The sequence below is a fragment of the Peromyscus eremicus genome, chromosome 15 (assembly GCF_949786415.1).
Source record: "Peromyscus eremicus chromosome 15, PerEre_H2_v1, whole genome shotgun sequence".
NCBI classification, from domain to species: Eukaryota; Metazoa; Chordata; class Mammalia; order Rodentia; family Cricetidae; genus Peromyscus; species Peromyscus eremicus.
The window spans coordinates 23,420,819-23,448,571 of NC_081431.1; the positions used below are offsets into that span (position 1 = coordinate 23,420,819).

At 41.5% G+C, this 27,753-nt stretch overlaps 1 protein-coding gene and 1 long non-coding RNA gene across 2 annotated transcripts; both read left to right on the forward strand.

Moving 5' to 3' along the window:
- Nucleotides 1-1,569: 1,569 nt before the first annotated feature.
- On the forward strand, nucleotides 1,570-13,595 carry LOC131925042 (uncharacterized). The gene is made up of 3 exons (XR_009383131.1): nucleotides 1,570-1,681; nucleotides 1,863-1,926; nucleotides 13,552-13,595. It is a non-coding gene; the product is annotated as an uncharacterized LOC131925042 (long non-coding RNA).
- A 2-nt stretch (nucleotides 13,596-13,597) lies between these two features.
- LOC131925718 (intelectin-1a-like) lies at nucleotides 13,598-22,293 on the forward strand. Its single transcript, XM_059281067.1, has 7 exons — nucleotides 13,598-13,601; nucleotides 13,673-13,765; nucleotides 14,922-15,169; nucleotides 15,499-15,657; nucleotides 15,996-16,116; nucleotides 17,079-17,182; nucleotides 22,141-22,293. Exons 1-7 carry the CDS (start codon nucleotides 13,598-13,600, stop codon nucleotides 22,291-22,293), a joined length of 882 nt encoding a protein of 293 aa, XP_059137050.1.
- Nucleotides 22,294-27,753: the final 5,460 nt, after the last annotated feature.

Consider the following 27,753-nt stretch of genomic DNA (forward strand, 5'->3'; position numbering starts at 1 on the left):
TTACATTTTACTCCCTCAGATAGAAAGAAAGGTCAATTGAGGGCTGGAGAGATGACTCAGAGGTCCTGAGTTCAATTTCCAGCAACCACATGGTGGCTCACAACCATCTGTAATGAGATCTGGGGCCCTCTTCTGGCCTGAAGGGGTATATGCAGGCCGAACACTGTACACATAATAAATTTAAAAAAATCTTTTTTAAAAAAACAAAAACAAAAGAAAGAAAGATCAATTGAGTGATTAGCTGGAGACTCCATGACTCCCCATCAATTCCTGAGCTACTGAAGGCTGGTCCTTACAGCAGCAATCTAGGAACCAACAAAATAAATAGTACAGACATGGTGGCTTCCAACTCACTATGTAGACAAAGATGGCCTTGAACTTATCCACTTAAAGATGTGTAGATTATCTTTGTGTGTGAGCAGTTTTACTTTTTTTGAGATTTATGTACAAGACACTGTCCTCTAACCTGGCTATGTAGTAAGGGATAATCTTGAACTTCTGATCCTCCTATTTCCACTTCTCAAGTGCAGGAATTTCAAGCATGCCCCACCAAACCTAGTTTACATGATGCCAGGGATTGAACCCATAGCTCATGTATCCAAGGCAAACATTCTACCAGCTGAGTTACATACCTCTGTTTTGTTCTGTTCTATCAACCTACCTGAGTTATGTTGTATATATCAGTCCTTTGAACATAAAAAGATATAAAATATAAGTTTAACCAAAAGCTGACTCCCAAAGGATTGCAATGTTGTTAGTATTATAATAAAGCTTTATACTGAGGATGTTTCATCACTGAGGAAAAGGCAATTCATTCAATTATAGCCCCAAGTGGTGTCTGAGAACTGGAGAAAGACAAAAGGTGGAGATGGAGGAAGTTCAAAACATCTTCAGAGGGGATTTAAAGAGATTGAATCTAAAATGCAGTCTATTGTGAAATTTCACTAGTTTGTAGTAACTATGAGAAAATCAAATACAAAATAGTGAAGGTTGTATGGAATTCAATTTATGCAGACTAAAGATATGTATTTATTCTTAAATGATTACTTACTTACTATTTTGTTGTTAAACTTTTCTTTTTTATAGTCAAGTTTGATGGTGTGTGCCTATAATCCCAGCACTTGGGAAGTGGGATGAAGAGAGTCAGGAGTTCAATGACATCTTCACCTAAACAGTGAGTTTGAGGAGAGCCTGGGCTACAAGAAATATACTCTGTTATACATGGTGTCCCACCCAAAAGAAAGTTTTTCTCTCCTATGAAATGGGAATAACTATGAATATTTGGGGTTTTTAAGTATTACCTTGCAAGAAAGACACAAACTAAAATGTCCAAATGGATGTCAAAGGTTACAAGTCACCTCATTTATTTCCTTTTTAAAAATACACAGATCGATGAAATTCCCAAACCTGGTGATAGTGCTAGGATATGACATTTAATATTTATCTTTTTGAGCTTTGAATCCCATGAGTCAACACTGTAAAAAGAACTTTCCCCTCAATAAGTAAAAGCTGCCTCTCTTGTGGCATCCTGCCAGGAAAGGGGGAGCCTGGCAAAGTCTGGGCTATTCCCACCAGGCTCTTCCCATAAAAAGATAAGAGCTTCACCAGGACTACACTAGAAACTCTGCAGAGAGAGAGGGGCTCCTCTCCACTCAGCTGACAACTCTTCATTTCTGGCCAGGTATGGAGGGGAAGGTAGTTGCTGTAGATGGAATTAGGAAAGTGGACTCTGGCTCAGGACTGCCTTAAGTCCAGAGAAGTGAGGAGTTGAAAGGAAAGGAAGGACTAGATAGGAGCTGAGACAGGGATAAGGGGAAAAGATGGTCTGGATAGAGACTGACCTTCATCTTGCTTTTCTCTAGATGACCATGACCCAACTCGGCTTCCTGCTGTTTATCATCCTGGCCACCAGAAGTTGCAGTGCTGGTGAGTCTTACTACAGGACTCCAAATTCCTCAGGTCACCTATAGCTTTAAAGGCAGTCAGCACTAGACTGGGTTGCTTCCAGGATGTGGATCTCTGAGGAACAGAGATCACACTTTTGTTGTGGTTGTTTGTTTTTGTTTTTTGACACAGGGATTTTCTCTGTAGCCCTGGCTGTCCTGGAACTCAGTCTATAGACCAGGCAGACATCAGACTCAGAGATCTGCCTGCTTCTGCCTCCTGAGTGCTGGGATTAAAGATGTAGTTTACCACAGCTTGGCCCATCATTCCTTTTTAAAAATCTTGAAAGTAAATATAATTTTATTCTTTTCCCATTCCTTTTCCTCTTTGTAGCCTTTTCAAATTAACTTCCATCCTCACTCTCTACAAAAATAAAGGTCTCTTTTTGTTCAATCATATATATCTCCACAATTAAACAAATATATATATGTAAACACAGACACACACACATATGTATATATATATACATTCCTGGACATGTAAATACAACCTATGCCATCCCCCAAAGAGATTATGCCTTTGAGATGTAGGCTGGGTGCTGATTGGCTCTTGAAGGAATTGACCAGTGGCAATGAAATTGTTGAGTTATGTCCTGGTCCAGACTCTGTACTTGTGTGTAGCTCTAGGGGACCTTCTGCAAGAACTGTGTCCCATCCTAATCGCTCCTTATACTTAAGACCTTGACCTTAGATTTCAGTGCCAAGGGAATGGTCTGGTTTGTGCCCAGAGACTGTTGTCTTCAATTCTGCTCTCTACAAGAACTCAACAGTATTTTAAAATGTGTAGTACCTCTTCACTACTTTTTGAGTATTTTTAAGGAAAAAGTCTCTAAATGCCATCTTACTTGATCTTCACATGAAAATCTTTGTAAGCTTGGTATTAGGCTTGAGGGAACTGAAGCTCAGTCACAGTAATTTGTGAGAGCCCACAAAGGTTTCCTAGTGAGATCTGAGCTTACTTTACCCAGCAGGGCTGCGTTAGAGGATGGCTTGACCATGTGTGCTGTTACCAGGTGATTGGGATGGTCTGCATTTGGCTGTGCTTGAGGGGAGGTCATTTGCTCCACCCTTTGGCATTCCTTTAGAAGTCCTTTAGAGGGGACAGAAGGGGCTGGTGGGTTTTGATCGAGGCCCTCCAAAGGCTATCCTGTGTTTCTGTCTCTCTCCCTCTATATTTCTATCTAAATATTTCTCACTTCTCCCTCCCCAAGAGTACCCCGGGGGGAAAAATGGGAGCTGGTCTCCCTCAAATTGTGCTCAAACAGGGATCAGGGACTTTCAAAAGGGGCATCAGAGGGCCCTAAGGGAAGTTAGGGCATGTCTGATTATGGAAATGAAGGTGGAAGTAATGTTTGGGGGAGTGAAGGGGGCTGGAAGACGCTCTAGTGAGGCTGCAGCGTATATTTCTCTCTATCTAGGTTTCTTTCTTTCTCTCTCTCTTAACTTCTATCTATGAAAATTAAGGAAGGTAGAATATAGCAATGCAGTGTCAGAAAAAATTTTGAGTAAGGGTAGAATTTCCTTAGAGTTAAAATGAAGCACAAAAAGAGTGAGCAAATCTTCAAAGAGTCACTTGTAGTGTTTTGCCTGAGCCGCGAGACCCCCAACCAGACCACCAAGGAACCAACTTCCCATGCAAAAACAAAGGATTTCTTCATTCAAGCCAAGCCCAGACAGGAACTTCCTCCGTTACAGGGAGTGAAGGAGGAAAACCTGAGGACTTATTACAAGGGGGTTATACAGGAAAGGTTAACACGGAGTGGGTTACGTATTATTGGATGAGGGGATTGGGCTGAGGTAGTTCTTTGAAGTTACTGGCTGAAACATATGCATGAAGGTACTAATGGCTAACAGGATGCAGAGTATCTACAGAGACATACATTTTTTACTCCCTATATTCTATTTTTGCTGAGCCCAGTATATATACATTCAGATTTATTGTTCCAGTCCTATTTTCACATGAGTTCAACCTCTGATCAGTTGAGTCCATTATTCCCCATATCCTCTTTTGCTGAGTCCAGGATATATCATGTAAATTCAATCTCTGGTCAGCTCTGGGTTCACTTATAGATCAGCAGATACCTTTAGATGGGGGCGGGGGAGATGAGTCTCAAGAGGTCTACTGATTTTTCCTCTTCAGTAGAAAGATTAAAAAATAGAGGGGTAAGGTGGAACTACAACAAGTATCTCAGAGGTTCTTGGAGTTCGTAGAAGAACTGTGTCCTTGGTTTTCTGATTATGGGACTTTAAATGCAGAGAATTGGGGTTGAAATGCAAAAATATTATGGAGAATACAGGCCACAAAAGATTCCTGTGGGCATTGATTCAGGACAGTTTAGATCTAAGTACAGAGAAGCAGGAGGGAATCTTCCCTGAGGCAGACTCAGAAGAGACAAAACCCACCACTCCACCAGCAGTGTCTGAGAACACCTGTACAACATCGTTCAAACAAGGTCCGTTTCCTCTTGGCCATGAGGCTGTCTCATCTTGGGATGAGACAAGGGAGAAATTGAAAGGCTTGAAAAATTTAGTAATTTCTCTCACTCAAAAAATGGAAGCTCTTCAGGTCTATCCCTTTCAGAAAGGTATTCATCTTCCCTCTGTAGGAGCAGAATTAGACTCACCTGGGGCAGGGCATCTATCAGAATGGAAAAGCTGCCTGGACTTGCCCTAGCACAAAGATCTCCTGGAGCAATGCAAACTCTCTCTGTTAGCACTAAGTCTCCTCTTCAAGCCAGCATTCAGGAGGCTGCTAGCAAAGGAGAGGAAATTCAATGTTCCCTGTCATCCTAGCAGGATGGCCAGGGTAATATCATTTTACATGTTCCAATTCCTTTTAAACAGCTTAAGGAGTTACAAACAACCTGGAATCAATATGGCCCGACTGCTCCTTTTACAACAGCATTGTTAGAGAGTCTTTTTCTGGATGCTTTGCCCCCGGGGGGATGGAAACAAATGGCTGCAGCATGCCTGGCAGGTGGAGACTATCTGCTGTGGGAAAAAAATCAAGTTGGTGGAACAATGTCAGGCCACAGCTAAGATAAATCGGGTCCAGCAGATTCCTATCACTTTTGATATACTTGCTGGAGAAGGCCCATATCAGGAGACAGGTCAACAGTTAGATTTTGATGTGGCAGTATATGCTCGGGTTAATGCAGCTGCCAAAAGAGCCTGGAATAAGCGTCCATCATCTGGAAGACAGACTGAGGATTTGTCTAAGATAAGGCAGGGGCCTGATGAATTGTTTCAGGATTTTGTTTCCAGATGAATGCAAACAGCAGGCAGGTTGATTGGAGATTCAGAAGCTGGACTTTTGCTAGTGAAACAGCTCACTTATGAGAATACCAGTGCAGCATGCCAGGCTGCAATATGCCCTTTTAGAAAGAAAGGAAACATCTCTGACAATATCTGACTGCTCAGATATATGGCCATCATACAATCAAGGGATAGTTATGGCTTCAGCATTACAAGGAAAAAGAGTCAAGGATTTTCTGTAACAGTAAAGACATCCTGATTCCAGAAAAGGGAAAGCTGCCAGACTCAAGGAAGTTGTTTTGGTTCTGGAAAGATGGGACACCATGTTAAGAGGTGTCCTGACAAGAGAAATAGCTTAAAGGCAAATAGAGAACCTGAGCTATGCCCGAGATACAAAAGAGGGAGACACTGGACTAATAAATGTCTATCAAGGATGAATACCCAAGAGAATCCATTTCATGGAAATGGATGGAGGGGCCCGCCCCAGGCCCCAACAAAATAGACCTTTGGGATAACTCAGCTGTCAATCTTCCATCAAAGAAATATAGCCATGATCTCTATACAGCAACCCTAGGTAGTGTTGGATTGGATCTCAGCTCTTCCATCTATGCAGGTTTGACCCCTGAAATGAGGATGCAGGCTCTCCCTACAGGCGTTTATGGACCTTTGCCAAAAGGTCCTGTAGAGTTGTTGCTGGGAAGAAGTAGTACCACCATGCAGGGAATCTTTGTTGCTTCTGGAGTAATTGATGCTGATTATGTGAGAGAAATAAAGGGGATGACTCATTCACCCAAAGGAATTTCAATAACAAAGATTGGCCGGAGACTTGCACAGTTAATTTTACTTCTTCAGATACAAACAAAAAAAAATCCAATCAAAAGAGATAAGAGAGGAGAAGCTGGGTTTGGTTCATCAAATGTCTATTGGCTACAAGCCATAGGTCCACAGTGTACAGGACTCACTATAATTATAAATGGGAAAAGTTTCTTGGGTCTTTAGATACAGGTGCAGATTTATCTGTTATAACTGCTAGTCAATGGCCTTCTATGTGGCCAAAATGGAAACTATGACACACTGGCAAGGGGCTGGTCAAACTCAGTGTCCTGAGCAGAGCAGCAATGAACTCTCCTGGTGAGGTTAAGCAGGTCGTGAAGGAACATTTTGACCACACGTTGTCCCACACTTGCCTGTAAATTCGTGGGGTCCAGATGTTATGAGCCATATGGGAGTATATTTATATAGTCCCAGTGCAACCATCTCTAAACAACAGGTTCCTGACCAAAAGTTAATAGAAAGGTCATCTTTACCCCCTAAAGAAAAAGCTAATAGGGAGGGGTCAGAATATTTTTAGGAAGGGTCATTGAGCAGCCTGTACTCCATGCAGATCCTGTGACTTGGAAATCTGACCAGCCTGTGTGGATAGATCAACGACCCCTAAGAGAAGAAAAAATACAAGCCATCCAGCAGTTAGTACAGGAACAGTTGGATGGTGGTCATATTGAACCTTCTGATTCTCCTTGAAATTCTCCTATTTTTCTGATCAAAAAGAAGTCAGGGAAAAGGAGATTATTACAAGATTTAAGGAAAATTAATGAGACCATACAACCAATGGGAGCTTTACAGCCTGGATTGCCTATCTCTACTGCTATACCAGAAAATGCTTATAAAATTATTTTGGATTTGAAGGATGATTTTTATACCATTCTTTGGCTCTCCAAGACTGTCAAAGATTTGCATTTAGTGTTCCCTCAGTTAACGTTAAAGAACCCGTGAAAAGATTCCATTGGCAGCCGGGCAGTGGTGGCGCACGCCTTTAATCCCAGCACTCGGGAGGCAGAGGCAGGCGGATCTCTGTGAGTTCGAGGCCAGCCTGGTCTCCAAAGCGAGTTCCAGGAAAGGCGCAAAGCTACACAGAGAAACCCTGTCTCAAAAAACCAAAAAAAAAAAAAAAAAAAAAAAAAAAAAAAAAGATTCCATTGGCACTTGTATTTGTTCAATAAATAAATTAAGACACTTTAAAATAAATAAAGAAAGAAAAACAACAACCGCCCAAAAAAAGATTTCATTGGAAGGTTTTGCCCCACAGAATGGTCAATAGCCCAACACAGTGTCAGAAATATGTAGCTCAAGCTATCCAAAAAGTTAGAGAGCAATTTCAGCAGGTTTATGTTATTCATTATATGGATGGTATTTTCCTTGCATGTAAAGATGAAGAAATTTTACTTAACACCTTTGGACAGCTTCAGTGCTGTCTTACTTGCCCAGAGTTAATTATTGCTCCAGAGACAGTACAAAGACCTTTTCAGTATCTAGGACATGTATTATACCCTAAGAAAATAAAGCCTCAAAAATTGGAAGTAAGAAAAGATGGGTTAAAAACTTTAACTGATTTTCAAAAGTTATTGGTGGGCATTCAATGATTATGACCTTATTTAAAATTATTTATCAGTGATTTGGAACCTTTAAGTGGTATTTTAAAAGGAGATAGAGATCCTAATTCACCCAGACAGTTAACTGAAAAAAAGTTCTCTTGCAAGTTGAGAAGGCTATTCAAAATCAGCAAGTACATTACATTAACTATACCCTACCTTAACATGCATATATTTTACCCACTAAACATACTCCTACAGCAGTATTATGGCAAAACAATTCTCTTTTATGGTTGCATCTTTCTGTTTCACCAGCCAAGGCATTAAATCCATACTATAAATTGGTAGCTTGTTTAGTACAGAAAAGTAGAATTGAATCTAGATGTTATTTTGGTAAAGAAACAAGTGTAATTAGTGTTCCTTTTGCAAAACAGCAAACTGATTGGCTTTTCCAAAATAGTGATTCTTGGGAAACTGCCTTTTCACAGGTTCTAGGTCACATTGATAATCAGTTTCCAGGTGACCAATTGTTACAATTTGCTCAAATGTATTCATTTGTATTTCCTAAGATTGTTATGAAAGATCCTGTAGGAGATGCTGTACTAGTGTTTACTGATGGTTCTTCTAATAGAAGGGCTGATTATGTTACCAATGGAAAAAGCTACATAGTACAAGCAACCCCAGCTTCTGCACAGATAGTGAAATTATGGTCAGTGAGCATGGTTTTTCAGTTTCTTGTGAACAGTTCATTTAATTTATATACAGATAGTCAATATAGTATATAGCTCTTCAAGTTATAAAATTGTTCCATGCATTGGGACTAGCCACAGTCAAGTTAAAATGCTGTTCCAACAAGCTTAAGACACCAAAGAAAGTTACAATGTTTTGTGGGTCATTCCAATCTTCCTGGTCCTTTAGGTGAGGGTAATACAACACCTGAGAAATTAACAAGGATGGTTGCCTTATTCCAAGTAGAATTGGCTCAACAGTCACATGCTTTTCATCATCAAAATAGCAAGAGTCTAAGGAAGCAATTCAATCTTACCAGGGAAGTTGCTTGACAAATAATTAAACAATGTGGGGTATATCCAAAATATTTTCCTTTCCCTCACTTAGGAATAAACCCTCAAGATCTTCTTCCTAATCATTCCTGGCAAATGGATGTCACTCATATTGTGGAATTTGGCAAATTAAAATATGTACATGTGACCATAGACACTTATTCAGGATTTTTAATGGCCAGTACACCACCTGGGGAAGCTACAAAACATGTAATTATGCATTGCTTGAAGTGTTTTTCCTATATGGGAATACCAAAAATTATTAAAACTGATAATGGTTCTGGATATAGTAGTAAAGCATTTCAGCAATTTTGTATCCAATGGCAAATTGAACATAAAACAGGCATTCCTTATAATCCCCAAGGACAAGGCATAGTAGAAAGAGCTCATGGCAGTCTTAAAATACAACTTGAAAAAATAAAGAAGGGGGAAATTTACCTTCAATCACCACATAATACATTGAATCATGTTCTTTTTATTCTGAATTTTTTGAATATGGATGTCTGTGAACAACCTGCTGTGGATAGATTTTGGTGATTTTTGCTCAGGTGAAATGGAAAGATCTTTGCACAGGATTATGGAAGGGTCTCCACCCTGTTTTAATTTGGGGTTGAGGACATGTTTGTGTTTTTTCACAAGATGAAAATGAAGCTGCCTGAGCATTTGGTGAGGAGTGTGGAACAGAGGAATATGGTGATATTTTAATTGTACTGAAATGTGATTTTATTTGTATGTTAATAAATAAAGTTGCCTGGGGGTCAGAGCTAATAGCAAGCCATAGCAGAGCTAGGCATTCATGGCGCACACCTTTAATCTCAGCACTTGGTAGGCAGAGCTAGGTAGATCTCTGTGTGGTCAAGGATACAGCCAGCATTGGAGACACAAGCCTTTAATCTCAATACCATAGAAGACCTGGAGGGCTGTACAACAGACAGTGACGAGGCAGTCATGTGGTTGGTTTTACAACCAATGAGAAGGCAGAACAGAAAGTCTATATAAAGACAAACAGACAGGAAGTAGCTCTCTTTCAGAGAGGTCTCTTGGCTTAAGAGGCTAGCTGCAGCAGGCGGGTAAGGCTCTTAGCTCTGATCTCTTGGCTTTCTTCTTTGCATTGGTTCTGTTTTTCTTATTTAATAAGACGGTTGGTTACATCTACAGAGGAAGGTCAGTTCCAATGACATTCCTCTAGAGAAACTGGAGTGAAAGCAGCTGAACCAATGTTCCTGATATTAAGGTTCCTTCCTGCATTCTGGGGAAAATAGAAGACTTAGGGGACCCCACAGACTGCTGAGGACAAAGATTTTGTCACTATTTAGTAAAACTTGAAAAGAAATGGAGCTCGGAGCCACACCACTTTTGTCTGACTAGCAGCAAATCAATGGAGGCTCCTTTAAGAGAAAGATCGTACCTAATAGTGACACAGAGAGTTTTTTCTAAGAGCTTTGTGGCAGCTCAATATAGTAATTTCACCCTCACCCTGAGGTGAGGCTTCTGCTGTAACTGAGTAAAGCACTCAGGGGATCTGTAATAAGTTTGGGTAAAAAGACAGCCCCTAGTTAGAAACTGTCTGTTGCTGGGCAGTGGTGGTGCATGCCTTTAGTCCCAGCACTCGGGAGGCAGAGCCAGGCAGATCTCTGTGAGTTCAAGGCCAGCCTGGTCTCCAAAGTGAGTTCCAGGAAAGGCGCAAAGCTACACGGAAAAATCCTATCTCGAAAAACCAAAACAAAACAAAACAAAAAAAAACTGTCTGTTGCTGAGAGCATCTCTACCAGTTCCAGAATGGCTGAGAGAGCTCAGCAGAAAAGGTGACTTTGGGGGAGTGGCATTGTCCCAAGAGTGTTACAGCCCCCTAGCAACAAGTGTTACAACTCCATAGTGACAGCACTCACTAAATCCCAGGGTTGAGGGAGAGCCATTGATGAATTAGGCTCTTGTTTTCAACTGTCAAAAAAACTTTCAGAATAATATCAGAGCTGACTATAAACTCTGAACTTTACTATAAACTCTGAACTTTAGAAATGATTTGTGTACTTCTTGTCTTGTTAATAGTTTAGCTAAGAAATCTCTTCCAAATGTTAAGAAATCTCTTCTAGATGCTTGAAGATCTATAGAGTTTCCTCTAGAATATAAGTTTCTAAGAAGTATAAATAAGTAAGCTTGTAAAAAGAGTAAATATGTATAGTGATAGTAGTTCAGTTAAGAAATCTCTTCTAGGGCTGGAGAGATGGCTCAGCCGTTAAAGGCTAGGCTCACAACCAAAAATATAAGAAATCTCTTCTAGCCGGGCGGTGGTGGTGCATGCCTTTAATCCCAGCACTCGGGAGGCAGAGCCAGGAGGATCTCTGTGAGTTCGAGGCCAGCCTGGACTACCAAGTGAGTTCCAGGAAAGGTGTAAAGCTACACAGAGAAACCCTGTCTCGAAAAACCAAAAAAAAAAATCTCTTCTAAATGTTAAGAAATATCTTCTAGATGTTAGTTAAGAAATCTCTTCTATAAGCTTGGTAAATAGCTAATAAATCTCTTGTAGATATTTGCTAATGGTAATCCTACAGAGAGTTTCCTTTTGAATATAAGCTTATAAGAAGTATAAATAAGTATATGTTATATGTGATTTTATGTAAAATGTAAATGTTAGTGTAAATCTAAATGTTTCATGTAAGTTTATAAAATGTAAATATGAATAGTGATGTAATTTTGTAAGAAGTGTAAATACATATAGTCAATAGCCAAGCTAGATATAAATACATACAGTAAATGGTCATGACAGTTATAAATATGTCATGTTTATACGAGAATTGTGTTGATGTTAATGAACTAGAGTTTGCTGACTCTAAGGGAATCTTTAAGTTTGATGTAATTTATTTGATGTGGTTTATGTCCAGAGTTTATTGTTTTAATAAAAAGGAGGCTTGGCACAGCTAAGGCTGTTATAGACTATGGTGATATTGTGTTCCCCAATATATTATGTACTCTAATAAGTTTATCTGGGTTCAGAGAACAGAACAGTCACTAGATACAGAGGCCAAAAATAGTGGTACACCTTTAATCTGAAGGCAGAGATCCATTGGGATCTCTGTGAGTTCAAAGCCACACAGGAAACAGCCAGGCATGGTGACACATGCCTTTAATCCCAGAAGTGATGGCAGGAAGCAGAAAGGTATATAAGGCATGAGGACCAGGAACTACCCTGGTTAAGCTTTTAGGCTTTTGAGCAGCAGTTCAGCTAAGATCCATTTGGATGAGGACTCAGAGGCTTCTAGTCTGAGGAAACAGGATCAGCTGAGGAATTGGCAAGGTGAGGAAGCTGTGGCTTGTTCTGCTTCTCTGATCTTCAATCATTCACCCCAATACCTGGCTTTGGGTTTGATTTTGTTAATAAGACCTTTTAAGATTCATGTTACAATAGCCATCTTAAGATCCGTTAAAAAAGGATATTCCATCTTTATCATCCTCCACTCCTATACTGGGAGGTGTGGCAACTATGGAGATCGCTGTGGATGGTTGTGAGCTCAATAGGAACCTGAGCAAGAGCTAAGTTAAACTCAATAACCCCTCCTGCCAGAGGCTGAGAGCCAAAGACAGGCAACTTTCTCCTGATGGCTTCCAACCTAATGGAAGTAATAATCAGGGAGAATGACCTAAGACAGACCTCAGTCTATCTGAGGGGCCCCTTAAAAAATTAAGAGGAGGAATGTGTGGGAGCCCACAAAGGTTTCCTAGTGAGATCTGAGCCTACTTCACACAGCAGGGCTTCATTAAGGGATGGCTTGACAATATGCGTGGTTACCAGATGTTTGGGGTGGTCTACACTTCACTGTGCTGGGGTGAGGTCTTGGCATTTTTTTTTTCATTTTTCTTTATCAAGAAATTTTCTACTCACTCCACATACCATCCACAACTCCCCCCTTCTCCCTCCTCCCACCCCCCATGCCCTCTTTCCCAAGCCACCCCACATCCCCCAAATGAGGGTCTCCCATGGGGAGTCAGCTGAGCCCAGCACACTGAGCCTAGGCAAGTCCAAGCCCCTTCCCACTGCACCAAGGCTGTGCAAGGTGTCACACCATAGGCACCGGATTCCCAGAAGCCTGCCCATAGACCAGGGACAGATCCCGATCCCCCTGCCAGGGTGCCCCCCAAACAGTTCGAGCCCAGTCCCATGGGGGCTCCACAGCCACCAGTCCACAGTTCATGGGCTTCCTCTAGTGTGGCCAATCATCTCTACATGTGCTCCCATCATGATCTCTACGTCCCTCACCTGCAGAATCCCTCCTCTCTCTCATCAGTTGGATTCCCGGAGCTCAGCCTGGTGCCTGGCCGTGGATCTCTGCATTTGCCTCCATCAGTCACTGCTCAAAGACTCTATGATGACAGCTATGGTTATTTGCTAGGCTGGTAACCAGAGTAGACCAGTCTAGGGACCCTCTGGACCACCCCTTGGCATTCCTTTAAAAGCCCTTTGGAAGAGACAGAAGGGGACAGTGGATATTGATCCAGGCCCTCCTGGGGCTATCCTGTGTTTCTGTCTATCTCTCTCCCCCTATGTTTCTATCTAAATATTTCTCACTTCTCCCTCCTCAAGAATTCCCTGGGGGAAAGCGGGGGCTGGTCTCCCTCAGTAAGTACAATCCCAAAATACATGACTTGTAAACATGGACCTACATATATCTGAATATCTCTGCCCCAGAGTTAATGTTTGTTTCTAGGTTCTCAGAGGACATTGCGGGTTGAGACTACTTTGCAAGGCTTTTTATTCCAGGGTCTCTTGGTCAAGCCTCTGCACTGTCAGCCTCACTACCCATGCTTCAGGCACATTAGGCTCCCTGCATTTCTTCTACTACAGAGCTGGACTTCACTTTATTCTCCTTTTTCAGGACTTGGACACAAAGTTCTCCAAGCCTTTAAATCTCTTGTCTTTCTTTCTAGTTACAAATCTTGTTGATTCTCAAGTGAGGCTTTGAGAAGTCTTGTAATGAGTTTAGGATGAATAACAAGGGGAAGCTATGTGTCACATGAGAGTGAAACTCTGCATCTTCTCTAATTAAAGAGAACCTGGATACCAACAGATGGACAAATCCTGTGTCTTCCTCTCCATTCAGAAGCTGCAAAGAAATCAAGCAGAAGATGACTGGAGCACAAGGTGAGTGACAAAGCATTTAAAGAGCACACAGTAATCCTAACACTGGGGGCCCAAATTAGAGGAGTGAAAGCTCCAAGGCAGCCTGGGGAGACCCTGTCTCAAAAATACAAAACAAATAACCCACTTAAGAAATCATGCTTTTGTCCTCTGGAACAACTTTTCTTTTTGATATAGAAAATGTGATAGAATGTACATAGTGGATAAAAATTGCCACTTACCAATTTGAAGGGTTTACAGGGTCAAGAACAACGTTCACAATGGTATGGACCAATACTATCCATCTCCATAAAGTTTTCATTTCTTAAGTAGAAATTCTAAAGCCACAAAGTAATAAATTCCTGTATTCCCTGTGAGCTGCTGTTCTGTTTCCTACTTCTATGAATCTGTCAATTCTTGTTACCTCATATGAGTAATCTGCCTTATTTCATTAGCATGCTTCAAGGCTCATATGTGATGTAGAACAGTTAATTTATTTTAAAAAAGATTTATTATTATTACTGTGTACATATACATGTCTGTGTGTGAGAATGTGTACATATATGTGTATGTACATACAGAGTCCAGAAGAGAGCATCTAGTCCTCTGGAGCTGGAGTGACAGGAACTTGTACACTGACAAGTATGAGTGCTGGGAACCTAACTCAAGTCCTCTGCTAGAGCAGTGCTTGCTCTTAACCACAGGCCCATTTTTCCAGCTCACTTCACTCTTTTTCACCTATTGGATATATAGGAATGTACGCAATATATATTCTGCATAATAGATAGCACAGATTATCACTTATTCATTTTTCTGTAGAGAAATTGCATTGTTTCTGCCATCCAGGTTTTGTGACCAGAGTTGTAATGAACAAGAATGTAGATAAATGAAGCCCCATTCTGAGTTCTTTGAATACATACCAAGTAGAGTTCCTAAGTCCTTTGATAATACTATGTTTAACTTTAGAAATAAATCACGGATAGTTTGGATAATTCTGTGTTCTGCCTCAATCACAGAAAGGTGGCTTTCTACACTCATGCAGATTCCCAGGGACACCTGTGATAGGACACTCAGGATATGAGGCATTAGGCATGGTTGTACTTCCTGGAGTCATTCTGCCTCTGGAGCAGAGATGGATAACGAGCCTACACACAGGACTGTGGACTGGTTTTCTCTACAGATGGCCTCTATTTCCTCCGCACGAAGAATGGTGTCATCTACCAGACCTTCTGTGACATGACCACTGCAGGTGGTGGCTGGACCCTGGTGGCCAGTGTGCATGAGAACAACATGGGTGGGAAGTGCACGGTGGGTGATCGCTGGTCCAGTCAGCAAGGCAACAGAAAAGACTACCCACGGGGAGATGGCAACTGGGCCAACTACAACACCTTTGGGTCTGCAGAGGGGGCCACAAGTGATGACTACAAGGTTGGTACACTCTGTGGCCACTTGGGAAAGGGTGAGAATGTGAGTGTAGCTCAAGCATCCCAGGGAGAGGGTTAGAAGGTTGCCCTTCAACACAGAGCTGAACAACTGAAAAATACTTATCTTGAATCTCAACATACTCCCAAATAGGCTTTTCAGTTAGTTGGTGGTGGTGGTGGTGGTGGGATAGTTATCCTTAGAAATGGGGGTATCAGAGCATGGATGGTATCCATGTGAAGCCCAGAGATATCAGCTGTGCTGAGGACTCTGCATGTGGGTCTTTCACTTACTGAAATATGGTCCGATTAGGCTCAGTGTTGGTTGCTTTCCAGAACCCTGGCTACTTCGACATCCAGGCTGAGAACCTGGGTATCTGGCATGTGCCCAACAATAGCCCTCTGAAAAATTGGAGGAACAGTTCCCTGCTGAGGTACCACACCTCCACTGGCTTCCTGCAGCACCTGGGCCGTAATCTGTTTGGCCTGTACAAGGTACTGGAGACTACTGGCTGAGGCTGCTTTTCCAGGGTGTAGAGAGAGAGGCAGGTGCTTAAGGCTGGACAGGTTGTATTGCATATTTCCCTTATTCTAAAGTGTAATAAGTCAAAGAAGGCAAGGGATACCAGTATGTGGAAGAGAGGAGGGGCAGAGCTGGGCGGGGTGGAGTGGGGTGAGGGGAGGCAAGGTGAGGCTAATAACAATCTCAGTTACTGGACACTTGCTGTGCATCTCCACAGTTACTAGACACATGCTGTGCTTCTCCATGCAGGACAGTGTTCCTGTGAGTGCCAATGCTGCCATCCCCCAGTGATTTCTTTTGTTCCTTGTAGAAGTACCCGGTGAAATATGGAGCAGGGAAGTGTTGGACTGACAATGGCCCAGCAATACCTGTGGTCTATGACTATGGTGATGCTCAGAAGACAGCCTCTTATTACTCCCCCTTTGGCCAGAGTGAGTCTCTGATGCTTCTATAAACCCTCTGCAGGACACGTGATAAATTCAGTTATGATAACTGTCATTTACCATCCATGACAGCCTGCTTCTCTTCTATGAATGTGTTTTGTTTCACTTTATTCAATTGCTTGCCTTTGATCTCTAAACTATTACTAACCCATTTTACAGCTTAGAAAATTGAAGCACTGAAAGTCTAGGAACTTGCCTGAGATCACAGAGCATAAACAAGAGAGGCAGCGTTTGCACTGGGGATTCATGGTTTGGGAATCTACTCTTTGCAACACCATTATCAATCAGAAGTTTCTTAGGGCCAGGCGGTGGTGGCGCACGCCTTTAATCCCAGCACTCGGGAGGCAGAGCCAGGCGGATCTCTGTGAGTTCGAGGCCAGCCTGGGCTACCAAGTGAGTTCCAGGAAAGGCGCAAAGCTACACAGAGAAACCCTGTCTCAAAAAACCAAAAAAAAAAAAAAAAAGAAGTTTCTTAGGAACAAACCAGGTCCATGTGCACAGGACTGAACAACAAAAAAAAGGGAATTTTATTTTGCTTGTAAGGGATGACTATTACATTATTTAATATAAATCGAAATGGCACATACTCTTTATGAATGCTGAGCCTATGCTGTATAACTCAAAGTTCTTCTTATTTATGCTTGAGATAGAAGGCTTTAAAAGAAAAATTAGCAAGGTAAATATGAACAGGACCAAAATGTACTTGGTTGCTGCTATGACAAGCCTTGGAGATATTCAGTAGAGATTTTCCTATATAATAAATTTCTCCATTCAAACTCTGGCAAATGAGGACCTTTTTCAAGGACTGACTCTTGGGATCTGTGGATAGGAATAGATGTGGCTTCCCCAATGTGTCTGTTATTTTAAACTGTATATCCTGAACCAAACTCTGGGATGACAACTATTTCTAGCATTTTCCTTGAATGCTGTTTTCTGTCTCTTGTTTTCAGGTGAATTCACTGCAGGATACATCCAATTCAGAGTGTTTAATAATGAGAGAGCAGCCAATGCCTTGTGTGCTGGGATGAGGGTCACTGGATGTAACACTGAGCATGTGAGTCTGTGTAGTGACCAGAGAGGCCCATGAATAAGACTGAGATTGCCAGTGTGTAGCCGTGTATATTGAGTATGGGAGAATCCCTTGTTAGTGTGTATACATGGATGAGAGTGTGACCTTTCCCTGTACCTTGCTTGGTCTCAAGGATCAGAACTTCTGTCTAGATACAGAAATCCTGTCTCTTTGAAAACCATAGTCAACATTACAAACTTCTAATATACTGTTGCTGTTTGCTTAGATTTAAGAATTAAACACTCAATTACCTGGAATGAGGGAGACACTTGTATTCAGGAAGTCCTGTGCAAGCCTTTGGGGGCTGAGATTGTTAGAGAGTCACCAGGTATTGTCACACTCCACCTGGGATTTAGCTTTTAGAGTGAAACAAATCCTTTCCATCCCTTTTTGTGGCTTGTACAGATTTTCATTGTGTCAGTGGGTTACTAGGAGAATCTTGGACATCTGGTAGACCTCACCCAGGCCATTCACCTCCCTATCACAAAGAATTTCTCTTGTTGGATGTTGGCATATCAACTAACTGACAAGGCAGGTGCACTCACCTCCACTGCAGCAACCTGATGTCCCCCTGAGCCTGGGATCATTAGACTCATATGAGTTTGTTTTGTTTCTTAATAATTTTTTGCCAAAAGCAGGCTAAGGATGAAGCCCTTTTATTGCCACAGTGAAAGCTATAACAAGTTAACACGTTCTGGCCGAGCATGGTGATGCACATCTTTAATCTCAGCACTTGGATGGTAAAGACAGGCAGATCTCTGTGAGTTTCAGGCCACCCTGGTGTACATAGTGAGTTCCAGGTCAACCAGAGCTACATAGTCAGAAGTGGTCTTGAATAAAAATTAACATGTTCTCTTGGGATCCAGACCTCCCTAAAGTAACAGTCTGAAAAGGGGGTAACACTTCCTGGCAGGTGATCGTGAAGATCTCAGTGTCCATTCATTCCTCAGTCATTAGCTTGTTTTTCACCTGGTCAAAATGAGGCAGCTTTGCTGTCAAGGAGGACTATGTTGTAAATGATGAAATGGGAAGAGCATGTGATGTTGAGGGAGTAGAAAGCTGTTTTCAATTTTGGTATGCAACATGGGATACAGAATGTGCACCTTTTGAAAATTTTAACATGGACTAAATCAGGAAACAACTTTTACATCACATCAATGATTTTTGGACTGTATAAGTGATGAAAACCCCTGCAATGTTTTAACAGGCAATAAGATTAATATGAGCATTCTTTTTTTTTCCAAAGAGGACACTACACTGATAGTATAGAGGTGACATATTCTAATGGAGAAAAGACTAATTATAAGGAAATAAATATTGAAATGTCTTCTGTGGCACAAATAAGAGCCTGATGTAGTGTGATCAAAATTTGGGGCAGGGGGAGACTAATGAATTCCAAAGATTTTAAATTTATTAATAGTTGAATACAGAGAATGGGAAGAGAAGACATTTGTAATGAGTCTTTTTCAGTCACACCAACCAGTTCTCAAATAATGACAAAGAGACTTATTAATTATGAAAGCCCAGCCTTAGCTTAGCCTTGTTTCTAACTAGCTCTTGTAAATTAAACTAACTCATATTTTTTAATGTATGTTTTCTCCACATACTTGTTACCCCATCTCCATATTGCCCATCCTACTTCTTCAGCCTCTGGCTGGTAACTCTGCCATTCTTCTTCCCTGATCTCTCTCTGTCCACAAGTCCTGCCTATAACTTCTGCCTAGCTATTGACCATTCAGCTTTTTATTAAACCAATCACAGTGACACATCTTCACAGAGTGTAAAGGAATATTCTACAACAAACATTTTGAATAATTTCATGGTTTTCATTGAGTGGGTGAATATCAAGTAGTAAGCCAAGATTTCTAGATGCTAAATATGTTTGGGATCAAGGAGAGGTATATAGTTATATGATGCTGGATTTTTAAAACATTTTATTTTGTTTATATGTGTGCACATGTATATTCAAGTGATCACAATAATCAAAAGGAGACATTGGATCCCTGGGAATTGACATTAAAGTCTTTTGATTGAGTGCTGGGATCTGATATGGAAGCTGGGACTTTGATTCTCTGATAGAGTAGTAGGATGTCTCAATCTTGGGGCCATCTCCCCAGCCCCCATGCTACTAGCTTGTTTGGGTGGGATTTTATTTTGTCTTGTTTCAGATGTATTTATTTAATTTGATATGTATGAGTATTTTGCTTGCACAAATGTTTGTATATTGCTTGAGTTCCTGGTGCCTTTGAGCTAGAAGAGGGCATTCTATGCCCTGGAACTAGAGTTACAATAGTTGTCAGCCCCATATGGATTCTGGGACCCAAACCTGGTCCTCTGCAAGAGCAAATACTCTTAATCACAGAGTTATCTCTCTAGCCCCAATGTACATGCTTTGATCAGTGATGGACTTTGAATATGATGACAGTCTCAAAGACTTTGTATTGCCTACTAACATCATAGTCATTCTAGCTTGTCTAAGTATATCCAATGATTTTCACAATGACAAACTTATCAATGAACTTCCCCAAGTAAATCTTCATTTTTAAGTTATATGTGGCTGTAAGTAACTGTGTTGTTTTTTTTTGTTTTGTTTGATTATTTGTCTGTTTGTTGTCATGTGGAGTATGAAGACCCTGAGTAGTGATTCTAAACAGCAGCCTGATCTTTAAGTCTTGAACTTAAGAAATATCTGGGTTATAGATAGGGATTTTAAGCCATCAGTGAGTTGTTCATGACTAAAGCTAAAGATGTAATACAACATATAAGAGAGTTGTAAATGTGTCCACTCTGGGAAGTAGAACTTAAGGAATTCATGAAGGAAAAGTCTAGACAGGGAACCTGAGATCAAACGTTCAGAGTAGTTGAAGGAAAGGTAGGAAGAGAGACTGATGCCACTAAAGTCAATGGAGGGGGGTTTATGGATCAAATAGAGTGATACCACCAATGGAGAGTCTGATGAGGGACAAAGAGTACACTGAACTTGGCTATTGAGGTGTCTCTGGGCTCATCAGCCATATTAGTCAGTTTTTTGCCTCTGTGATAAATACCTGAGAGAAACAATATATAGAATGAAGGGTGTGATGGCTAGTTTTATGACTTGACACAAGCTATAGTCATCTGAGATGAGGGAATCTCAATTACGAAAATGCCTGTGTAAGATCAGGCTGCAGGCAAGCCTGTAGAACAGGCTTAATTGCTGATTGATTAAGGAAGGCCCAGCCCATTGTGAGTGGTGCCACCCCAGGCTGTGGCTCCTTAGTTCTGTAAGAAAACAATCTAAACAAACCATGAGGAGCAAGTAAGAAAGCTGCACTTCTCCATGGTCTCAGCATCAGTTCCTGCCTCCAGGCATCTGCCCTGTTGAATTCTTGTCCTGACTTCCTTCAATGATGAACAGTAATATGAAATTGTAAGCCAAATAAACCCTTTTCTCCCCAAGTTGCTTTGGTCATTGACAGGACCAAGCAGAAGCCATAAGAGGCTGCTTGGTCTTCTCTCAGACATCAGGCCTCAATTTCAGTTTCCTGAGACTTGAGCAAGCAGTTTCAGGGAGGGCTATGGGAAACAAAACCATAGTCCTTACAGTAGCTCCCTTTCTGAATATACTCTGACCACTCAAGTTTCAGCCAATTGTTTAATGTCTGGGACCCCTCATCAACTTAGAGATATGTGCCTAAGTCAAGGACAGAGCCTGGACCACTGAGTCAGCCCCCATAGTCAGCACGTGCTAGGCCAGCCAGCCTCCATGGCAACTCAAGGACAAAGCCTGGGACTTGTCCAGGCCTACCCAAAAATTGATAACTGTAACCCCCAAACAACCCTAGCCAATTAAAAGTTTCTAACACTGCTGCCGGGCGGTGGTGGCGCACGCCTTTAATCCCAGCACTCGGGAGGCAGAGCCAGGCGGATCTCTGTGAGTTCGAGGCCAGCCTGGGCTACCAAGTGAGTTCCAGGAAAAGGCGCAAAGCTACACAGAGAAACCCTGTCTCGAAAAAACAAAAAACAAAAAACAAAAAAAAAAAAAAAAAGTTTCTAACATGATTGCCACTCACATAAACCAATCCTGAGTCAGTTCCTATGTAGTCTGTAGACCCCAAGTCCCCATTGCTTTAAAAACTCTGCCCTGCTGGGCTGTGGTGGTACACACCTTTAAACCTAGCACTCGGGAGGCAGAGTCAGGTGGATCTTGTGAGTTCGAGGCCAGCCTGGTCTACAAAGTGAGATCCAGGACAGGTAAAAAAAACTACACAGAGAAACTCTGTCTTGAAAAAAAACAAAAATTAAAAAAAAAAAACTGCCTCATTGCTGCTACAGGTGTCTCCTGCTCTGCTGCTGCATCAGCTGGGCTGAGTCCTGAGTTAACTCATAATAATACAAAGACTCTTTGCTTTTTGGATTTGGTCTTTTGGTGGTCTTGGGGGAATCTGGGTACAACAGTCATGATGTTTCATCACAGCAATAGTAACTCAGACTAAGACAAAGGGCTTTGTAGTTTGATGGTATTTGATATTTTAACCCATGGTCACTTGGCTCTATTGCTTTTAAATCCATATTAGAGCATGATAAACATCATGCAGGAAAGACATATCAGAGCAATATGCCTCACTGCAGAGCAGCAAGGAGCCAAGAAAGACTAGAAAAGGCCAGGACAAGATACCTTTCAAAACATGCCACTCACACTTTGAGTAATCTATTTCTTCTAACCAGACCCCAATTTACACACCTCCAATAGTCAGTTCAAAATTGTGAGCCCATCAATGATTAGCCAACTGATGAAGGCAGGGTCCTTATAGTCAAGCCTTCCCCAAAGTCCTGCCTCTGAATATTACTTACACTGGGGACCAGGTCTTCAGTGCCTAACACCTTTGGGGAGGACACTTCATATCCGGACCATATCACCAACTGACCTCTCATTGCTATTTCCTCTCTCCCTTCTTTTCCAGAACTGCATTGGTGGAGGAGGATTCTTCCCAGAAGGTGACCCTCGGCAGTGTGGAGACTTCTCTGCATTTGATTGGGATGGATATGGAACTCACAAGGGGGCCAGCAACAGCAGGAAGATAACTGAAGCAGCTGTGCTTCTGTTCTACCGTTAAGAACTTTGTGGTGTAGGACCCATACTTCTCCTCCAGTCTGTGGACTCACATTCATGGAGAAAAACTTACCTAATAACTAGAATTCTAATGACACAGGAAAAAATAAATTGAGTTCATTGCAGGCTTGGATGTTTTCGTGAATCCTTTTTGTACAGGGATGGGAGATTTCAAAAGTTTCTGCTGCCCTGTTTGATTCTCTTGGGATATGAGGGCTGGGAATCCTGATACAGCAATACTCTTTCAGGTAGCCCCTCAAACATCCCAAGAGATACAGGGTAGACAAGAGGCACACTACTCCACTACTTCCTTATTTTATTTGGGTTCCTTGCTAGTTTCTTTTTTTAAGATGGGTCTAGTGTATTCTGTGCTGGCCATAAACTCCCAATGTAACAAATGCCCTGGGTAAACAAAAACAAAACATAGTGTTTTAACAATTTATTTAAGGGGCCAGAGAATTTACTCCAGGGTAAAGGTACTTACCAACAAACCTGATGGCCTGAGTTCAATTCTCTTAATCCATGTGGTTGAGAGAGAGTCTAGCTCTAAGAGATACCCTCTAACCTCTTCCCATGTGTCATAGTACCAGCACACAAATACATAAACTCATGCACACTTGAGGGTACAACATGAATAAAGAGGTATAATAAAAATTTTTCTTTGAAGATGAGTAGTATTCCACTTTTATGTGAACGAGATTTCTTTTATCAAAAAAAGTGAAATCACAAAATTTTCAAGAAAATAGATTGGCTTAGAATGTATACTGTTAAAAATGGTGATCCAATCTCCCCCATATGTGGATCCTAGTGTATAAAACATGTAAGTATATATGTAAGTGCTGTGGGATGTCTTTCTGTACACTGTGAATATGTGCTGCTATGACTGATTAATAAAGAAGCTGCTCTGGCCTATGGCGAGTGAGGTTATAGCCAAGCAGGAAATCCAAGAGACAGAGAGGAAGTAGAAAGGCAGAGGTGGAGGAGCTGCTGAGCCACCACCAAGGAGCAACATGCCAGCAGACCGGTAATGCCATGGCCATGTGGCAATACATAGATTAATAGAAATGGGTTAATTTAAGATGAAAGAACTAGCTAGCAAGAAGTCTGCTATATTCCATACAGTTTGTGATTAACATTAAATTAAACCTCTAAGTGATTATTTTATAAGTGGATGTGGGTCTGCAGGTGAGAGAGATTTGTTCCAACCCCAGGCCAGGTGGGACACAGGAAGTCTTCCAACTACATGGAAGTAGCTGTTAGTATAAATATATTACATTTATTTTTAAAAGGTGGGTATATTACATTTATAAAAAAAAAATTAAAAAGACCAAAAAAATGTCATCTCAGGTGTACTGGCTGGTTTTGTGTGTCAAATTGACACAACCAAGAATCATAAGAGAGAAAGAAGCCTTAGCTGAGGAAATACCTCCTTGAGATGCAGCTTACATGTAAGGCATTTTCTCAATTAGTGACCAATGGGGGAGATCATTGTAGGTAGTGCCATCTCTGTGATGGTGGTCCTGGGTTCCCTGAGCAAGTCATGGGAAACAAACCAATAAGCAGCACCACCACCCATCACCCCCACCCCCGCCATGGCCTCTGCATCAGCTCCTGCCTCCAGGATCCTGCCTTGTTTGAGCTCCTGTCCTGACTTCCTTCAGTATGAACAGCAATATGGAAGTGTAAGCCAAATAAACCCTTTCCTCCCCACCTTGCTTTTTGGTCATGGTCTTTGGTCACAGCAATAGAAACCCTAAGATATCAGGTGATGCAGAAGAATGGAATGCAGTAAATGACACATGACTTGTGAAAAGGGATATAAAGTCAATTGTTTTTCTGCTTTCAACTCTTTTAGGGTGTGTGCGTGTGTGTGTGTGTGTGTGTGTGTGTGCGTGTGTGTGTGTGTATGTGTGTGTATGTGTGTTGGATAAGTCCCTAAAATGTAATTGACAGTGAAAGTTTAAAACCCTAAGCAAAGCTCCAGAAAGGCCACCTAACCATCCTGAAGTTCACTGAGAAGTATAGAGTTAGGGACTGGGCAAGCAATTGAATGGCTAGGTTCACCAGGTTGAGTGATGCTTTTATTTGTGAGTTCATTACAATAAATGATTTTTTTTTTTGCTTTTTTTTTTTTTACCGGAGCTGAGGACCGAACCCCAATAAATGATTTTTTTATTAAAAAGAAATTAACAAAAAGGTCTGGGATACATTTCAGTAGAAGAGTGCTTGCCTAGTACCCATGAGGCCCTGGGTTTCATTGTAAGTTCCCATGAAGAAGAAGAAGAAGAAGAAGAAGAAGAAGAAGAAGAAGAAGAAGAAGAAGAAGAAGAAGAAGAAGGAGAAGATTTCAATCTAGCAAAAGAATCATAGAAAAGAGAAAGAATAAAATATAATCTAGAAAAAGGATGTCTTTAACTCTTTGGTTCTAGAACAAGACAAACTAGAGAATAGGTTCATTTAATTAATGTGTTTCAGGTGCAAACCACAGAATTATTTTTATAAATTCACATTTTCAATTTATTAAAAAATTATAACAATGGTAATTTGTCTGCATTATGTCTGTCCCTGCCATGCCTGACTGCTGTACGCTCTCACCCACAGCCCCCTGTGAGTCTGGAAACATGAGTTAACTTTCTCTACACCTGTCTTGGAGTTACACTACAACAAGGCCATTCTTTAGCAAAAATGCCCCAAATTTCCCTTTAATGAGTACAGTTAAATTGAAGGTCCAGGGATTTAACTCCATTAGCACACATAAAGTCCTAGGGCCTAACCCTAGCACACATAACCTGGACATGGTGGTACATACCTCTTGGCAGGTGGAGGCAGAAGGTTCAGAAGTTTGAGGCCAGCATGGCATACATGTCTCAAAAAAAAACACATTAAAATATATTTTCTTGGGCTGGAGAGATGGCTCAGCAGTTCAGAGTACTGGCTGCTCTTGCAGAGGACCTGGGTTCAATTCCCAACATATACATGGCAGCTCACCATCATCTATAACTCTAGTTCCGGGGGATCCAGAGCCCTCTTACACTCTCAGAGGATAAATTAGAAAAAAATATATGTATTAGAAAAAGGAAATATATTTTATTAAACACTCAAGAATACTATATAAAGTGACTCACTAGCGTGCAACAAGTTGTTACTCTAAGCCAGGTAACTTCTTAGGGCTATACATGTTATTTCATTTAATTTTTGTGAAAAACACATGGGAACTTTACTGTTATCAGTATTTTACAAATAAGGAAACTGAGACTTAGGTAGATGAAAAACTTAAAAGGGTCAGGGAAAGTCAAGGAATGAGCGAGACACCATGAAATAATGGAATATGACAGTTGTTTCTCTAGGGAGGGGCTGCTGCTGAAGCCCAACATGACAGAGACCTATTGGGTCTTCATGAAAAACTCTACCCTTCTGATGCCAATGGGGATTGAGAGCCCAATATGGCCAGCTTTGGCAAGCATTAATGTAAGCCTAGGAACTGTACCCATGTGGTTGGATTCTCCAGAAGGTAAGGTATGGTAACTGCTTTTTCAAGTATGTTTGAGAACGTGTCACCCAGACACCTTGGAGATTAAGGATAACCCTGAAGGTCACTGACCTCCATTTGTTAACAGTAACATGCCAGCTAAGCCTTTTCATTTTCACAATCCTCTTCAAGCTGGTGTAGTACTTACTTTTCAGGAGTGGCTCTGTGCAACATTTATTGGCCTCCTGAAATTCATTTAGCCCCCCTTTGAAGATACCTTAAAATTTATGAGCCTGAATGTAGCCATTATAAGACCATTAGTTATGCTCCTTATGAGCTGCCTGTTTTTTCTTTATGGTTCTTAGTTGTTCTTTTGCAGAGCTGCCAGCTTCAGTCATGCTGGGATCAAGAAAAATGGGCCTTGGCGGTTCGTGTTACTGGAGTTGTATCCATGCCAGTGGATGTCCACACGCTCCAGAGGAGAATTTGACATTGCTGCTGCCATTGTTGCTGTTATAGCAATGGTGGCCACCGCTGCTACTGTTTCTGGGATTACCATTTCATAATTGCTTACTACAGCTAGCACAGTGGAGACCCTGATAGCAAAAGTAGCTACCACAGTTAATCTTTCATTCTATTGGGCATGATAAATTTAATTCAATAGTTATATACATTTCGATTGGCTTTGAAAATTATAAATTTATAAACTCAAGTTCCATTTGCTTTTGGGATACCATCTTACAAGGACTCCAATTTGCAGTAAGGCTCGTTAAGGAAGGGAATGGCTCAGTTGCCTTTAGCCTACTGGCTATGGGTGGGATAGGACCTCTGTTGGTCTTTTCTGTGTCAAACACACAGATTGCAAGCCCAGTGCCACTTTGAGATCTTTGGCAGCAGTTAACTCTGCAGCTCACACACGATTGAGCCTGTATGATAATGAGTATTCAGAGACAGGTAATTCCTGGGGGGCACTCACCAACCTAAGACAGAGTGCCTGTGTGGCCTGGGCAGGCGTCTCCATGACAGGTAAGGTGACCTGCTGACATCCCACACAACCTAAGTCAGAAGCTCATTTTTTAGTAAAAGGGGGACCTGTAGGGTCCTGGCCCCTGTTTTGGGTAACTGTTGCCTTGCTTGCTGACCTTGACCTTGATATCCTCCCTATGCTAATTCCCTCCCAGGTTCCACCCTCCTGAATGCTTAAGGGAAGTTCCTTGTCTGTGTATCCTGCATAATGGGCGTTAACACCTTAGATGCAAGATTGTAAAACATCAGAGCGAACTTCTGCCCTCCAGCGTTCTCCCATTGTGCTGTAAGCCTGTACTTAAGATCTCTTCCCTCCTTCAATAAACAGCATTTGGCATTAAAAAAACAAAAAACAGGGCTGGAGAGATGGCTCAGCGGTTAAGAGCACTGGCTGTTCTTCCAGAGGTCCTGAGTTCAATTCCCAGCAACCACATGGTGGCTCACAACCATCTACAATGAGATCTGGTGCCCTCTTCTGGCCTGCAGACAGAACACTCACTGTACACATAATAAATAAATAAATCTTTTTAAAAAAAAAATAAGCCATGTAAAGATGGAAATCACACACAGAGTCTGGATTATATTGTCTTTGGGATTTTTAACTGCAGAAAGACATTTGATTGTAAAGGCTGGTAAGTTAAACATACATATGTATATATTTTTTAAAGGTATCTTGACTTCAAAATTTGAATCTAAGGATATGTCGCTTTGGAAAGGAGGCTCTGCTTTTGTTTCCACAGCAAGCAAGAGGCTGGGGCTATTACACAGAGAAATCCTATCTCAGGAAAACACAAAGAATTGATTTCAGGAGTGCACTAGGAGTGGGAACAGGAGGAACCAGATTGGAGGGTGGAGGGAGAGTACTGGGAGAGATGCCTGGAATTGGAGCCATTTCAGGCCCGGTAGAAACCTGGTGCAGTGGAAAAATCCCTGGAATCAACAATGGTGACCTTGGTGGTTTGAAAGAAA